Source organism: Somniosus microcephalus, chromosome 9 (genome assembly GCF_052327205.1).
Source record: "Somniosus microcephalus isolate GS21.2 chromosome 9, FLI_Smic_1.0, whole genome shotgun sequence".
NCBI lineage: Eukaryota > Metazoa > Chordata > Chondrichthyes > Squaliformes > Somniosidae > Somniosus > Somniosus microcephalus.
In genome coordinates this window covers 129229735-129247482 of record NC_140995.1, presented here as the reverse complement: position 1 = coordinate 129247482, position 17748 = coordinate 129229735, and the positions used below count along the sequence as shown (strand labels likewise).

General features: G+C 42.9%; 1 protein-coding gene across 3 annotated transcripts in view; it reads right to left on the bottom strand.

Moving 5' to 3' along the window:
* Positions 1-17748, bottom strand: part of LOC147112682 (uncharacterized protein KIAA0408-like) — a 46513-nt gene that overhangs the window by 21770 nt on the left and 6995 nt on the right. For all 3 annotated transcript variants that reach the window (XM_085997174.1, XM_085997175.1, XM_085997173.1), the window contains exons 2-3: positions 16080-16247; positions 5159-5410 (exon numbers count right to left, since the gene is read on the bottom strand). In XM_085997174.1, the coding sequence (XP_085853300.1) occupies positions 5159-5410; positions 16080-16247 (420 nt within the window). The remainder of the gene's footprint in view (positions 1-5158; positions 5411-16079; positions 16248-17748) is intronic.

The window sequence follows — 17748 nt, the reverse complement described above, 5'->3', positions numbered from 1 at the left end:
TGATGTTAAATCCATCCGAGTAGTAATGCATTAATATCACTCAAATTTCTTGGGTCAGCTCATTTGCATCTTTATTCACAGATTCTGGTGCAGACTGCATCAAGATTTGGAAGTATACTAGTCGTAGGAGAGGAAATTTGTTTACACGTGAAATTAAAGGATGGGGAAAATTAAAGGGGAGTGCAACAATGGTGGGACAAAAATTCTGAAAGCTTATAGAAAATCTTAAAAGTCATCTCAACCAATTAGCAGCCTTTGCCAAGACTGATGGGGCAGGGGATTAAGAAATACAAAAATGAAGGCAAAGGAAGCCCAATGTGCAAATTGAAGCTGCAGTTGACTCTTTCTAACACTTGCTTTGCCAGGTCTAAGGTGCATGTTAACAGCAGGTGTCTTTACAGTAGATGGCACAGCTCTGCATCTGACTTTCTTCTGACCCAGATCCTATGAAGTTACTTTCCCACAGCGTTGGGTGCGACAACACCTGCAAATATGGTTGGTCACATTTTGACGGGTGTGGACAATCAGGCTTCACTGGCATGCCGTATTCATACAGCACCCTGTATGACATGCTATACTTGGGGTGTTTCTGAAGAGCCATCAAACATAATAGTTAGTCAGGCCTTCTCACAGACCTGTGCTAATCGGTCTGCTGTCACACTTACATTGAGAATTGGAGCCTTCACCTTCTCTCATTGTCTGTCAATGTGAAGCCTGGTTACCCCTGGATACAGATACAGGTGTGTGGGTACTGCTGGTTGGGCACAGAGCACTTTTGGTGCATCATATAAAACCTGCCATCCCTTCAGGGGTCATCCCATTTCTCCCAACACCTCACTGGGGTGTTCCCATTGGGAAACCCATTAATGATTCAGATGGAATTGCTGTAAACAAATAAATAAAACAATTGGTGCAAAAACACACAAGATCTTATTTGTCATGAGGAAAAGTTTATGAAAAATGGGCTGGAAATGGTCTTAAAAGAGCAGAGATAAGTTTCTTTGTGGCCCTTTAAATGCTCTTGTTACCACTGCCCCTCTCTTGGCAACCTCAGAATCCCAGTTATACTGGATGTGGAGTCAACAGACCACATAAAAAGGCATGGGAGACCACGTTATTAACACTGATCAGCGTGCTTTTGATGGACCTGAACGCCAATCTCCCACCCAGTCGAGCGCTAATAGAATGGAGACCCAGTGTAACAGGTCTCCGCCCCAATTTCCTCAGCCTAATTCCCTAGAACCAGGTGATGTGTCAAATTGACGTTAAGTCACCCCCAAGGGATTTAGTATTTGCCAGAAGACTAAGCTACTTAAAGGAGCTGGAAGATAGAGGTTTTTTTTTAATGGGCTGAGACAGTTCTCCAATCATTTAACTGCCCTTATTTCAATTACATTTTTATGCTCTCAGTGTCTCATTCCCCGAATAACAGGACAGGAAGGTAATCTGTGCATTTCTTAAACTGTCAGCATGGTCATGCACAATGCCAGCAGAGATTCAATATTCCTCCTCTCAGAAATAGAACTCATTTTCATTTAGTTATGTCCTCAGATGAGTTGTATTAGATTAAGGAGTTACAGAGGAAGAACCAAAGCTCTACATGATTTCCCTACATTACAACAGTGACTACACTTTAAGACTGCTTAATTGACTGTGAAGTGCTTTGGGAGATCCTGATGTCAATAAGGGTGCTATATAAATACAAGTTTTTTTTTACACAAAGTGGAACAGCACTGACATGGTAGCACTGAATAACATTGTTCTTTTAGTTTGTTTTGGAGCTTTACTCTAAAAATGTCTAACTGAATTTTGTGCTCACCATGGTGAGAAATGTCACTAGTGGGGAGATGAAAGTTTTCTACTTTTCTCTCTGTGTACATTTACTGCTAAATTGAACTTTTATAATATACAGTGGGGAGATATATAAAATGGATACGAATAGAAAATATTGACAATGTCCTAAACAAACTGAGGCATAATAACTTGCTTATTCATTAAAAATAGATCAGACAACATAAAATTATGATCTAAAGCAATGGATGATTTTATCAGTTTTTCCCTCATTACATCAAAGTAGACTTAGAAGCTAAGAAAAAGCAATCTGTGATATTAACTAATATGACCTTGTCAGGTTTGCATACAAGTGATTAATAGAGAAGCAACATAAAACAACCTCTCTGTACCATGCTATCAGCAGGAACATTTTAATGTATTTCCAAATAACATTATAGAAAAATGTTCCAAATAACAGTATAGAAAAAAATGTGATGTCTGTACAGCTATGCACACAGTGTCTGTTATAAAACAGGAGATCTGGAGGCAATCATGCATTGCAAGGAACCAGGCATAGTAGGGATTACTGAGACATGGCTACAGAAAAATCAGGACTGGAAACTAAACATTGCAGGGTATAACATATTTGGTAAAGATAGAGAAGGAGAAAGGGGAGGTGGAGTAGCTGTACTTATTAGGGATAACATAATGGCAGTAGAAAAAAGTGATGCAGTTATCAGCAAGACAAAAATAGAATCCATGTGGATAGAGATAAAAGACAATAAAGGATCAATCACACTAATAGGAGTAGTCTACCGACCACCTAATAATGGAAGGGAGGTGGAGGAAGAAATATTGCAAAATAATTAGGGAAATGAGTAAACAACATAGAATAATAATCATGGGGGATTTCAACTACCCAATATTAATTGGACAGAAGAGGTAGGTAAAGGCGACAAGGGAATGGAGTTCCTACAATGTGTACAGGACTCCTTTCTAACCCAATATGTAAAAAGTTCAACAAGGTTGGATTCACTATTGGATCTAGTAATGGGGAATGAACCAGAGTAGATAAGAGAAGTAAAAGTAGGGGAACATCTAGGCAATAGGGACCATAATATAATATGCTTTAAGATAATAATTGAGCAGGACATAAGTATGATGAAGACCAGGGTAATAGATTGGAGAAAAGCTGAATTTCAGGGGCTGAGAATAGAACTTGGGAAAATAAAATGGACATCAATATTGGCAACAATGACGCAGAATAGCAATGGGAATTTTTTTTAATGGAGTTCAGCAGAGTCCAGGAAAAATATATTCTGCTAAAAAAAGAACAAAATAAGCACTAATGGGACACCATGGATGAATAAAATCATAAGGGAAAAATTGAGGGTAAGGAAAGAGGCATATATTAAGTACATGGACAGCAGGGGAGAGCATGATAAGGGAGAATACGAAGAGATTAGGAGAGAAGTCAAAAAACAATTAGGAAGGCAAAGAGTAACTATGAAATTAAATTATCAAGGAACACAAAACAAAATAGTAAAATATTTTATAAATAAAAAAAGGAAGATCAGGATGGGAATAGGGCCACTAAGGGATGGGCAGGATAAAACCACAGGCAACGATAGAGTGATGGCAGAAATATTAAATAATTACTTTGCTTCAGTATTTACCAGGGAGATACAGCAGGTGGACATGACATTGGATCATGAGATTAGTAATGAAATAAATGCATTTAAAATAAAAAGAGGAGATATATTAAATAAACTAATCAAACTCAAAGAGGAAAAAAACCCTGGTCCAGATGGATTACATCCACATATTTTAAAAGAATCTAGGGAAGAGATAGCAGAGGCATTACTACACATATTTAATACTTCATTAAAAAAAGGTGTAGTGCCAGAGGACTATATTTAAGAAGGGAGATAGAACATGTCCAGGGAATTATAGGCCTAATAGTTTAACTATAGATTAACATCGGTGGTAGGAAAAACAATGGAATCGCTACTAAAGGAGAAAATAGAAGAATATGTAGAAGCCAAAAATATAATAATGAATAGTCAGCATGGATTTCAAAAGGAAAAGTCTTGCTTGACCAACCTTATTGAATTTATTGAAGAGGTAACAGAGAGAGCAGACAAAGGTAATGCAGATGATGTAATTTATCTAGATTTTCAAAAGGCTTCGATAAGGTACCACATAATAGACTAATGAATAAGGTCAGAGAATGTGGAGTCAGGGACAAGTAGCAGATTGGATAGCTAGCTGGCTTCAAGACAGAAAGCAGAGAGTAGGGGTAAAGGGTAGCTATTCACAGTGGCAGAAGGTGGGTAGTGGTGTTCCACAAGGATCAGTGCTAGGATCACTGTTGTTCACAATTTATATTAATGATTTAGACTTTGGAATCAAAAACACAATTTCTAAATTTGCAGATGACACCAAATTGAGGGGGGATAGTCAATACTGAGGAGGAATGCAACAAATTACAGGAGGACAATAAACTTGCAGAATGGGCATATAATTAGCAAATGAATTTCAACACAGATAAATGTGAGGTATTACATTTTGGTGTGAAGAATAGGTCACTTATTACTTGGAGGGTGAGAGTCTGGGTGGGGTAGAGGAGCAAAGGGATCTCGGAGCACAAATACTGTACATAAATCGCTAAAAGTAGCGACATAGGTTAATAAGGCCACAAAAAAAGCAAACCAAGCACTAGGGTTTATTTCTAGAGAGAGAGAATTAAAAACTAGTGAAGTTATGCTAAACTTGTATCAAACCTAGGTTAGACCACACTTAGAGTACTGCGTGCAGTTCTGGTCGCCATATTGTAGAAAGGATATAGAGGCACTGGAGAGGGTGCAGAGAAGATTTACAAGGATGATACCAGAAATGCGAGGGTATACCCATCAGGAAAGGATAGACAGGCTGGGTTTCTTTTTGCTTGAAAAAAGGCTGAGGGGTGACCTAATAGAGGTCTTTAAAATTATGAAAGGTTTTGATAGTGTAGATACAGAGTGTTTCCACTTCTGGGGAAGAGCATAACTAGAGGCCATCAATATAAGATAGTCACCAAGAAATCAAATAGGGAATTCAGAAGAAACTTCTTTACCCAGAGGGTGGTGAGAATGTGGAACTCGCTACCACAGGAAGTAGTTGAGGCAAACAGTATAGATGCATTTAAGGGGCAGTTAGATAAGCATATGAGGGAGAAGGGAATAGAGGGTTATGCTGATAGAGTTCGATGAGGAAAGGCAGGGGGAGGCTCGAGTGGAGCATAAACACTGGCATTGACCGAAAGGATATACGGCACAGAAACAGGCCAATGTAATCCTATGTGAAAGTTTTTCTGCATGTTTTATTTATACGCTATTTATAGCACCTGCTCTATCTTCCTCTGCATGTCCTTCAGTTGACTTTCCCATTCCTTTCTTTCATTGTCAAATCGTTCAAGTAACTCCATCTTCTCCCTGCCCCAGTTTCTCTCGCTGTTCACCAGCTGTTCCCTCAGGTCCATAGCTGCTGAGTGAGTGTTCGCCAACAACTGCTTCTGTTCCTCTCTTTTTTTTCCAAATGTTTCTTTTGTTTCTTGGGGTGTTTTTTCCACGTACTGCTTATTTGCCTTTACTTCCAGCTTTCAGTTAGTTGGACAAAAGTAACAAAGATATTTGTGAATATTTCGTACCTATGAATGTATAATTTTATAAACAGTGTGTTCAGGTTTCCAACATGTGCCATGTGTAGGGGTTGCAAAATTTCCCCTATTTTCCCTGAAGATTTGAAAATATTGGTCCACATCGTGGACGAAGAATTGGGTGATGGGACTTGTCTACAATGTTTTAAAAATGTGCCAGAACCGCAAAAGACTGTTCGGAGATGGAAAGAACGTGGACAACACAGGAGTCGTGGAGCTCTGTGGAAAATATTCACACATCCGAAGACAGTACTTTATTAATATCGTTCCCTGGAGTTTGGGCAATCACAAAAGGTTTTAAAATGGCCACAGAAAGCATTGGCCAAGAACCGCGGGGTTTGGAAAGCCTGTACAGCTTGTAATGTTGTCTGTGTGAAAAAGTGGGCGGATACAGGGGCTGTGAGTCAGACCTGCCAATCAAAGGGAGGTTTCCTTCAGAAGCACTTGAAGTTGTTTATTTACATATAAGAGATTAGCCCACTTGAGAATTGACCACAAGACAATCGATTTGAAACTGTTATGTTGACACAGCCATTCAGAACTACTCAGACACACAATGAGAGACTAAAACCCTGGAATGGACTTTTGAAAGGCTACAGTTTAAGCAATGAATGGGTTTTTAAATCACCCAGCACTGGACAATAGGGCTGTTGCATTCTCTTTTGTTTTAGCCCAGGTGAACTCCGGATGTGGGCGGGATCATTGCGGCCCCACAGTGCAGACTCTAACCCAGTCCAACCACTTTGAGTTAGCCAATCACAGCTTTTCTCTTGTGAATTGGAACTTTTTGGGCACTAATTTCCCAGACAGGCAAACAGCAGAGGGGGGAGGGGGCTCACAAGGTATAAGATAGCTGCTGTGAAGCTATCGCTCTCTTTTTACTTCCTGGGACCACAGGTGAGCCTCTCTCTCTCTCTCTTACTTCGCTGGAACACAGGTGAGCAGATTTTCTGACTCCTCAGCAAAGCAACCTAGTAAGGAGTTAAGGGATGGTAATTAAGGGGATATTGCTTAGATTGTTTAATGAACATTGTAGCTACTTACCCCTCGTTTTTGCCGTCTGTTTTCCCCCATTTAAGCAATTTTACTGTAATTACTGTGCTCGTGTGGTATGGTTTAATATTTGATTATAGTTTCTTTAGTTTAATAAAAGTTTGACTTTCTCACATCAAAACCACTTGTTCGTTTTAATATGTCATTAATTATAAGTCCTCTTGTCAGAACTGGAAGGTGGGGTAGCGATTCGAAACCGCTGTTTGAAAATTGGTTTATTGGAAATTGGTCAGAGTGCAGGCAAAGCTGCCTGACCAGGTAAATTACCTTAAATCAGTTAAAAGAAGCCCCCCGCCTTACACATGTACTATATGTAAAGTGAAGATCACTAAAACCAAATCATAAAATGGTCCATATCACCAATATAATTAAAATATTGACAGCCACATTTCATATATATGTAAAAATTAAACTATTTGTTTCCTTTTAATTATACAAGTTATCTGCTTTTAAATTGTTTGTTTTTATTTATTTAGATTCTGAAAGTCTGATATCCTTGGACTGGCTGCTCGCATCCATGCTGGTAAATCCATTTTTCATAGCCTGGTGGCCAACTCTTCCTAGTTTTACCTGGTTCAACATATCTGCTACCAGGCTATGGAAAATACATTTAACAGTAAAATATAAGGAATTTGAAGAATGTTACAAAAGCAGTTATTAAAAAGCTTTGGAGGCATTGTCTTAAAATTATGCTGTGCAAATATTAGCACACAGACGCTTAATGCATTTGCATGGAATTTCTTTCTTGTTTAATGGAGGCAGTAATCCATTTATTTACATGAAAGGTAATGTGTCCATGTAAATGGAAATTTCGTGCAAATGTTTCAAGGACTAAGATACTAATATTAATGCAGCATAATTCTGAGATAAATTTATAGAAGATGAATAAAGTACAATGCAACCAGAGATAAAACAGCAAATATATATCCAAATCGACACAAAACGAGAATTAACAGAATTCACCTTTTTCAATAGCTTGCCGTAAACAGTCTACAAAAACAATTTATTTTAGAATTATTTTGCTGAATATACATTTAAATTACATGAAAATGGCCTTTTTGCAGTGATACAGTCAGAGGGTTGCTTTAAGTGTCGGCATGTCTCACCTGCAGCTGTGTGAGTGCAGACAAGAAATATTGGACTGTAAAATTAGGCCGCAATCAGTTCCCCCGACTTCTAATTAATTTCGGCCCTGTACAAATTTCTGCTTCGGTCTGGGGAGGGTATTGAGAATTCCCTTTGGAAGCAGGTGGAAGCTTTTTCTTAATATTCGAAAGGGGCATGAATGGGAGATAATTTAAAGGGCACCGATGTTCGGAGACATGGGTAGTAAAGGGTTAATACGTCGTTTACAGAACAGCAGAGAATCCCATTTTTCTTTCTTGACTGAAATAGTAGAGTGGATCTCTGCTCATCATGCTTGAGACTCTGATAAACTATGCAAGAAGGTACCATTAAACACTAGCCCATTGACACTTAATTGAAGGCTGGCTGGGCAACCTTAGGATGAACAAAATGAGACGGCTGAGAAAATGGAGAAAAACAGCAGAGTGGAATGTGAGCTCATCCACACCATGTCAATAGCAGTACTATAGACCACTCATTAGTCACTACTCTGTAGTTAGAAGTCTGTGTAGTTTACCATATATGAATATTTTGTTAAGGTACTTGTAGCTCAGGTATAAAAAGGTAGCAAATTATAACAGGAATTTGGATTCAACCTGAGAAGTTTGAGCTCAAGAACTGTATACTCGATAAACCTTGTTTCCCTGAATCAAGTTTGCTTGATTTGTAAGTACTTCACCTTATTTGGCGGTTTTAACTTTGAATAAGCAAAACTTTGACTGTGAATGTATTACCATCATTGAATGAACGCACATAAATGCAGCATGCTAGCTAATACTGAATTTAACACTATATTAAGCCTTCTTGTTTGGGGTTAGACCTCATTAAACTGAGTATTTGCTTATTGCAAATGTCAGTAGTACTCACCACTGAAAATTGCAGTATCCACTTCAGCTGAATAACCACACACTGAAAGTTTACTCTTGGAGAGTATCTACTCAAGCTGTGCCTATTTTGGAGATAATTAAAAAATAAGGGGGTAAGATTTCCTCACTATACTTTTTAAAAATTCGTTCATGGGATGTGGGCGTCGCTGGCAAGGCCAGCATTTATTGCCCCTCCCTAATTGCCCTCGAGAAGGTGGTGGTGAGCCGCCTTCTTGAACCGCTGCAGTCCGTGTGGTGAAGGAACTCCCACAGTGCTGTTAGGGAGGGAGTTCCAGGATTTTGACCCAGCGACGATGAATGAACGGCGATATACTTCTAAGTCAGGATGATGTGTGACTTGGAGGGGAAGGGGAACTTGGAGGTGGTGGTGTTCCCATGCACCTCCTGCCCTTGTCCTTCTAGGTGGTAGAGGTCAGGGGTTTGGGAGGTGCTGCCGAAGAAGCTTTGGCGAATTGCTGCAGTGGATCTTGTAGATGGTAAACACTGCAGCCACGGTACGCTGGTGGTGGAGGGAGTGAATGTTTAAGGTGGTGGATGGCCAATCAAGCGGTCTGCTTTGTCCTGGATGGTATCGAGCTTCTTGAGTGTTGTTGGAGCTGCACTCATCCAGGCAAGTGGAGAGTATTCCATCACACTCCTTATTTGTGCTACCTTGTAGATGGTGGAAAGGCTTTGGGGAGTCAGGAGGTGAGACACTCGCCGCAGAATACCCAGCCTCTGACCTGCTCTTGTTGCCACAGTATTTATGTGGCTGGACCAGTTAAGTTTTTGGTCAATGATGACCCCCAGGGTGTTGAGAGATTTGGCGATGGTAATTCAAGGGGCGGTGGTTAAACTCTCGCTTGTTGGAGAAAGTCATTGCCTGGCACTTATGTGGCGCGAATGTTACTTGCCCTTATCAGCCCAACGTCGTCCAGGAGGTTTTCCTTGCCCATGAGACTTCATGGGGTCCGGAGTCAATGTTGAGGACTCCCAGGGCCACTCCTTCCCGACTGTACTGCCACCTGGTGGGTCTATCCTGCCAGTGGGGCAGGACATAATGGAGGAGTTTGAGACATTGGCTGAAAGGTATGATACTGTGAGTATGACTATGTCAGGCTGTTGCTTGACAAGTCTGTGGGACAGCTCTCCCAATTTTGGCACAAGTCCCCAGATATTGGTGAGGAGGACGTTGCAGGATCAACTGGGCTGGGTGTGCTGTTGTCGTGTCCTTAGCCGGTACCGCGGTTGATACCATTCAGTTTTATTCTTATTGGCTTGCTAGGCCATTTCAGAGGGCAGTTAAGAGTCAACCGCATTGCTGTGGGTCTGGAGTCACATATAGGCCAGACCAGGTAAGGATGGCAGATTTCCAGATGGGTTTTTATGACAATTTACACTAGTTTCATGGTTACCATCATTGATATTAGCTTTTTATTCCAGGTTTATTTAATTAACTGAATTTAAATTCCCCAGCTGCCATGGTGGGATTTAGAACTCACGTCTCCGTAGTCCAGGCCTCTGGATTACTAGTCTAGTAACATAACCACTATGCTACCATTCCCGTGAATGTGTAATGAAACTGTAAATCCATTTATAAAGAATGATTTTACAATCTCATTATGCATAGCACCCAGAAGAAATTTTCTTTAATATGCTTCCTTAAGATTGATGAAAGCTATCTACTATACAAAACTTAAGGCTAAGTATTAATTTAACTATTCAAGGCATAAATCAAGTTATGTGCCTATTTAAATGCGTATTGCAACTTCCTAAACCAAAGAAAGGAATGTCAGCATGCTATGCATATGGCAGTAAATCGTGGCATTCTAACAGACACTGGATTTTCATTGAGGAGGCGTGTAGGAGGCAGGACTACAGCTTTTCGGGTTGTAGTTCCGCCTTCATCGAGTTGTGGCCAACCCACGCGATTTAAGAACATAAGAACATAAGAAATAGGAGCAGGAGTAGGCCAATCGGCCCCTCGAGCCTGCTCCGCCATTCAATAAGATCATGGCTGATCTGATCCTAACCGCCAATCTACTATCACAGAACCATCTCCTGAATCTAACAGAATTAGGCACACGAAATAGGAGCAGGATCAGGCTACACAGCCCCTGGGCCCGCTCCGCTACCCACAGGGCCATGTCCGATCCGAACCTAGACTCATGTCCAAATTCCTGCCCGCTCCCCGTAACCCTTAATTCCCTTTACTTCTAGGAAACTGTCTATTTCTGTTTTAAATTTATGTAATGATGTAGCTTCTACAGCTTTTTGGGGCAGCATATTCCATGGACCTACCACCCTCTGAGTGAAGTAGTTCCTCCTCATCTCAGTTTTGAAAGAGCAGCCCCTTATTCTAAGACTATGCCCCCTAGTTCTAGTTTCACCCATCATCGGGAACATCCTCCCCGCATCCACCCGATCCAACCCCTTCACAATCTTATATGTTTCAATAAGATCGCCTCTCATTCTTCTGAACTCCAATGAGTAGAGTCCCAATCTACTCAACCTCTCCTCATATGTCCATCCCCTCATCCCCGGGATTAACCGAGTGAACCTTCTTTGTACTGACTCGAGAGCAAGTATGTCCTTTCTTAAGTATGGACACCAAAACTGTACGCAGTATTCCAGGTGCGGTCTCACCAATACCTTGCACAACTGAAGCAATACCTCCCTATTTTTATATTCTATCCCCCTAGCAATGAAAGCCAACATTCCATTGGCCTTCTTAATCACTTGCTGCACCTGCATACTAACCTTTTGAGTTTCGTGCACCAGGACCCCCAGATCCCTTTGTACTTCAGTACTTTCCAGTTTCTTGCCATTAAGATAATAACTTGCTCTACGATTTTTCCTGCCAAAGTGCATAACCTCACACTTTCCAGTATTGTATTCCATCTGCCAAATCTCTGCCCACTTACTTAGCCTGTCTATGTCCCCTTGCAGGTTTTTTAAGTCCTCCTCACTCACTACTTTCCCTCCCATCTTAGTATCATCCGCAAACTTTGATATGTTACACTCGGTCCCCTCCTCCAAATCGTTAATATAGATTGTAAAGAGTTGGGGACCCAGCACTGACCCCTGCGGAACACCACTATTTACTGATTGCCAGTCTGAGAATGAACCATTTATCCCAACTCTCTGCTTTGTTAGCTAGCCAATCCTCTATCCATGCCAGAATATTACCCCCAAACCCGTGATTTTTTTATCTTAAGCAATAATCTTTTATGTGGCACCTTGTCAAATGCCTTTTGGAAGTCTAAATACACTACGTCCACTGGTTCCCCTTTATCCACCCTGTATGTTACTTCCTCAAAGAACTCCAGCAAATTTGTCAAACATGACTTCCCCTTCATAAAACCATGCTGACTTTGTCCTATTAAATTATGATTATCCAAATGTCCTGTTACTGTCTCCTTAATGATGGACTCCAAAATTTTACCTACCACAGATGTTAGGCTAACCAGTCTATAGTTTCCAGCCTTCTGTCTACTGCCCTTTTTAAATAAGGGTGTTACATTCGCAGTTTTCCAGTCTGCCGGGACCTTTGCTGAGTCCAGGGAGTTTTGGAAAATTATTACCAATGCATCCACAAACCCTACCGCCACTTCCCTCAAGACCCTAGGATGTAAGCCATCAGGTCCAGGTGATTTATCCGCCTTGAGTCCCATTATTTTACCGAGTACCACTTCCTTAGTGATTTTGATCGTGTTTAGCTCCTCCCCCCCTATAGCCCCCTGTTTGTCCAGTGTTGGGATATTCTTAGTGTCTTCTACTGTAAAGACTGATACAAAATATTCATTCAGTGTTTTTGCCATCTCCATATTTCCCACCATTAATTTCCCGGTCTCATCCTCTAAGGGACCAACATTTACTTTAGCCACCCTTTTTCTTTTTATATAACTATAAAAACTCTTACTATCTGTTTTTATATTTTTTGCTAATTTACTTTCATAATCTATCTTCCCTTTCTTTATCAATCTTTTTGTTATTTTTTGCTGTCTTTTAAAGTTTTCCCAATCCTCTATCCTCCCACTAGATTTGGCTACCTTATATGCCCTTGCTTTTAGTCGAATACTATCCTTAATTTCTTTACTTAGCCACAGATGGCTGTCTTTTCTTTTACACCCTTTTCTTCTCAGTGGAATATTTTTTTTTGGAAGTTGTAAAATAACTCCTTAAATGTACACCACTGATCATGTATCATCTTACCCTTTAATCTATTTTCCCAATCCACTCTACTCAATTCCGCTCTCATACCTTCATAGTCTCCTTTATTCAAGCTTAGCACGCTTGTTTGCGATCCAACCTTCTCACCCTCTAATTGAATATGGAATTCAACCATGTTATGGTCACTCATTCCAAGGGGATCCTTTACTAGGACATTTTTAATTAATCCTGTCTCGTTACACAGGACCAGATCTAAGGTTGCTTGCCCCCTGGTCAGTTCAGTTACATACTGCTCAAGAAACCCATCCCTAATACACTCAATGAACTCATCCTCAAGGCAACCCTGCCCAGTTTGATTTGTCCAATTAATATGATAGTTAAAATCCCCCATAGTTATAGATGTTCTTATTACAAGCCTCAACTATTTCCTGATTGATACTCCGTCCAACAGAGTTGCAACTGTTCGGAGGCCTATAGACTACGCCCACTAGTGTTTTTTTCCCCTTATTATTCCTTACCTCCACCCAAACTGTTTCATTATCCTGATCTTTTGACCCAATATCATTTCTCTGTATTACAGTGATTCCTTCCTTTATTAACATAGCCACCCCACTTCCCCTTCCTTCCTGCCTGTCCTTCCTGATCGTTAAATAACCTGGTATGTTTAATTCCCAGGCATTGTCACCCTGCAGCCATGTTTCTGTAATGGCCACAAGATCATACCCATATGTAGTTATTTGTGCCATTAACTCGTCTATTTTGTTACGAATGCTACGTGCATTCAGATAGAGAACTTTCAAATATGTTTTGTGACACTTAGTTCCTGCTTTTGCCCTTTTTATTATTTAACCTTTTACTCCATACCTTCTGCCCCTTCCTGACACGCTCTGGTTTTTAATTTCCCCACTGCTACCTAAGTCTATGACCTTCTCTGTTGTCATTTTTATTATTTGCTCTCTAGGAACCTCCCCCCCACTAGTTAGTTTAAAGCCCTCTCTACAGCCCTAGTTATATGATCCGCCAGGACTCTAGTCCCAGCACTGGCCAAGTGAAGCCCGTCCCAACGGAACAGCTCCCTCCTGCCCCAGTACTGGTGCCAGTGTCCCAGGAAGCAAAACCCATTTCTCCCACACCAGTCTTTGAGCCACGCATTTAACTCTCTAATTTTATTTGTCCTAGCCAAATTCGCTCGTGGCTCAGGTAAGAATCCAGAGATTATTACCCTTGAGGTTCTGTTTTTTAATTTGACCCCTAGCTGCTCATACTCCTTTAACAGAACCAGCTTCCTAGTCCTATCTACGTCGTTTGTACCAACATGGACCACGACAACTGGATCCACCCCCTCCCACTGCAAGTTTCTTTCCAGCCCAGAGGAGATGCCCTTAACCCTGGCACCGGGTAGGCAACACAGCCTTCGGGACTCTCGCTCTCGGCTGCAGAGAACTCTATCTATCCCCCTAATAATACTATCCCCTACCACTACAACATTTCTATTTACTCCCCCCTCTTGAATGGCCCCCCGTTCCACGGTGCTGTGGCCAGGTTGCTCATCCTCCCTGCAGTCCCTGCTCCTGTCCCCACAGGGAGTAAGAACCTCAAACCTGTTGGACAAGAGCAAGGGCTGCGGCTCCTCCAGCTCTACCTCCTGGATCCCCGTACCTGCCTCACTCGTAGTCACACCGTCCTGTCCCTGACCATGGGCTACATCTGAATTAATTAACTTCATAGGTGTGACCACCTCCTGATACACAGAGTCCAGGTACTTCTCTCCCTCCCTGATGTGTCGCAGTGTCTGAAGCTCAGACTCCAGCTCATCAACACTTTTGACTGACCTTGTTGAGCCCGCCCAGCAGGCTCAGCAGGCTGATTAAGGGCCATCCAGCAACAGGTGACGTCACAGATTGACATTTCATCTGTCAAGCGCTTTTGACAGATGAAATATCAGCATTTGACAGCTCTTTGAAGCTGTCAAACACTGACAATCTGCACTCCAAGTTAATTCCTTCCTCTCAAGCTGATTCAGAGGTCTCTCCGGAACAGAAAGCTGAATGCTGCAACTTTTGACAGCTCGCGGCCATTCTGATTTCTGTGCCGGTGAGATGAGGGACTCCCGAGACCTGAAGGAAGGAAGGCTGTAAAGGTAAGTAAATGTAAGTAAAACTTCTTTAAACACTTTACACACACCAAACACACTTATCTCTGCACTCATGCACCCATCACTCACCTGAACACCGGACATCTCGAACCCTCCAAGCCCTTCAGCCTGTCGGTCCGCCTCGCTAACTTGGTGTGGTTTGGAGCTGTCGGGAATCCCACATTTCAGCAATAAAAATAGGGATTAGGCTAAAAACTGCCTGTTAACTACCTGCTAACAGGCAGTTAATTGTCACTAATCCCCTTCCCGCCTCAGGGAGGTGGGTCCCAGCACAGGTCGGGTATCCGCCTCCTTTGAAACTGGCATGGAGGCGGGTTGGGGGTGGGATGGGTTCGTGCCCCCCGATTTCGAGATTTTAACCCCCCACACGCCTCCAATCTCGCCTCCACGGCCCAATGAAAATCCTGCCCTCCCTTTTCTACCTCTATTATTTACACAAACTGGTTATGTACTGAAAGTGTGTTTGGGACACAAGACAGGATGTTCGTTGCAAAAACAATTCAAAAGAACTGTAAATGTAAAGTTTATACTACACATCTGGTCTATTACTTGATGTTGATTTCATAAGCTCCAAGTAATACCGAGGAGTTGCATAACCTCAGATCATTGGGATTAAATGTATCAGCAGCCTTTTCTTTGAATTCTCAAAAAAGCGTATACAGTATATGAAGATACTGTACATTTTGATTGTATAGTTCTTGAGATTGGGGGGTGTATTTGTACATCTAGGTTTCTTAGCATGACTATGCCTGTATTGGGAGCAATGTGGGTCAGAGGGTTGAGACAACTAGTTAGGTTGAGGATTAGTTAGGTCTGGGGAGCTGAGGGAGTTGAGAGGCCCTACTTCAGTAGTCAATTTGCTTGTGATTGTTATGCTTCATGGTTAATGGGTGGGTTGCTGTGCTGGGGTGGGGGTTAGTTTCTGCTGAGTAAGCCTCCAAGAATTGGTCCCGGTCTGGTATTTCTCCAGTTCCAGGTGGAGGCCGAACATCACTTATTCTGATTGTGATATGTCTCACATGCCAGCAGCATTTCATATTGTCAATAAATAATTTATTTATTTTTGTAATACCTTAATGTGTAGTATAAATATGCTATCCAATTTTTGAGCAGTGCGCTGCAAGAAAATAAAGGTCTTTCCAACATCAATTGCTGAATATTATCCATTATCTCACTGTTCCCTGGTTATTCTATACATTTAACAATTATGCAGCAATTTTTCCAAGTACAAATTTACCTGTCCAATACGACATTTCAGCTCCGCTCTCTCCAGTTCCCAGGCATACTTGTCACTGGAATACTGACGCTGCAGTTCCGCCCTTTGATTTTCCTCCTTTTTAATTTCAACCTGAACACCTTCCAAAATGGACCTAAGATCAAGCAAAATTCTTCTGTTTTCACCAGCCTAGGATAAAAATGAAAACTGTTTAGATCTTATATATTGTTTTAAATGTAAGTTTCATTATGTGCCAGCTTGGCTCAGTTGGTAGAACTCTTGCCTCTGTGTCAAAAGGTTGTGCATTTGAGTTCCATAACAGAGTTTACGGCCGGAATTTTCCCATAAAAAAGGGGTGGGTTTGGAGCGTGGGGGCAGTTAAATTGTTAAAAATGAGATTCCCGACCTGATCCCGCCTCCAATCTGTCCACTTCCGGTTTTGTCGGAGGCAGGACGAGCAGCCAACCCGCTCCCAGGGGGGCGTTACCTAAATTTAAATAATGTAATGAGGCTGGAAGCCTCTATTTTCCCCTCCATTTTGTATTTAACTGCCTGTGGACGGGTTTCACACAATTCGTGAAACCCGGTAGTTAAACCGAAGCGGGGACTGCTGCATCCAGGAGGTAAGTGGCTTGATACCTACCTCCTGAATCCATGGTCCCAACCTAACCCACCCCCGCGATCAGAGACCCCCTTACGAGGCCTCCGATCACACCCCCCCCCAGGCCTGCCCACCCCCCCGCCCCCCCACCCCAAGACTTTCCCCCCCTGCCTCAACGATGATGTTGAGACCGGCTACGATCCTTGGCCGCTCCCCCCACCACCCTGCGATCCTAGACCACCCTCCCGCAATCCACAATCCCTGACCACACGTTCTCCGACCATCCTCCCACGATCCCCACTTGCCTGCCGATCTCCGACTCCTGACCATCCCCCATCGCCTGCCGATCCTGCAACCCCGATCCTCTCTCCCCCCTCCCGATTGCTCGCACCCCTCGCGATTCTCTCCGCCCCCTCCCGATTGCTCGCACCCCTCGCGATTCTCTCCGCCCCCTCCTGATCGCCGACCCCCCCTCCCGATCCGACACCCCTCCCACGATTCCTCCCTCGGACCAAATTCTCACAACTGAGCCCTACCCGCCCGCAGCCAGCCAGGCCTCCCGGGTTTCCTGCCCGCCTCGGAGCACCCCCCCCCCACTTCCTGAACTAAATTCCGGCCTAAGTTCGTAATGAAGGCTGACACTGCAGAGTAAATCTGGGAAAACACTGTTGTCTGGATTTAAGCAGGAGGGTGAGTTGGGGGTGGGTGGCTTCGAGGTGGTCAGGAAAACCGGGTTTCCCGCAGGCCCTGCTGACTTCAACAGCAGGGCTGGATTTGCATGCGAGGCCTCGGTTTCCCGCCCACAGCCAGCCAGATTGAGAGGCTGGCTGGCTGTGGATGGGTAGGCCTCTGGCACTAGGCCACACAGAAGAGGGAGGGAGGGATCGGGCCGGGCCATTAAAAAGATTGTGGGGGGGTGGGTGGGGTCATGGTTGGCCACGGATTGGTGATCAGGCCGTGTTGTTAAAAGCATCATTGTGGGGGGAGGGGGGGTTGGGTAGCAATCGGTTGGGGGTGGGGGAGAGAGATTGGATCGGGGCCAGATGATCGTGCGGGGGGGGGGGGGGGGTAAATCGCAGGCCTCGTGAG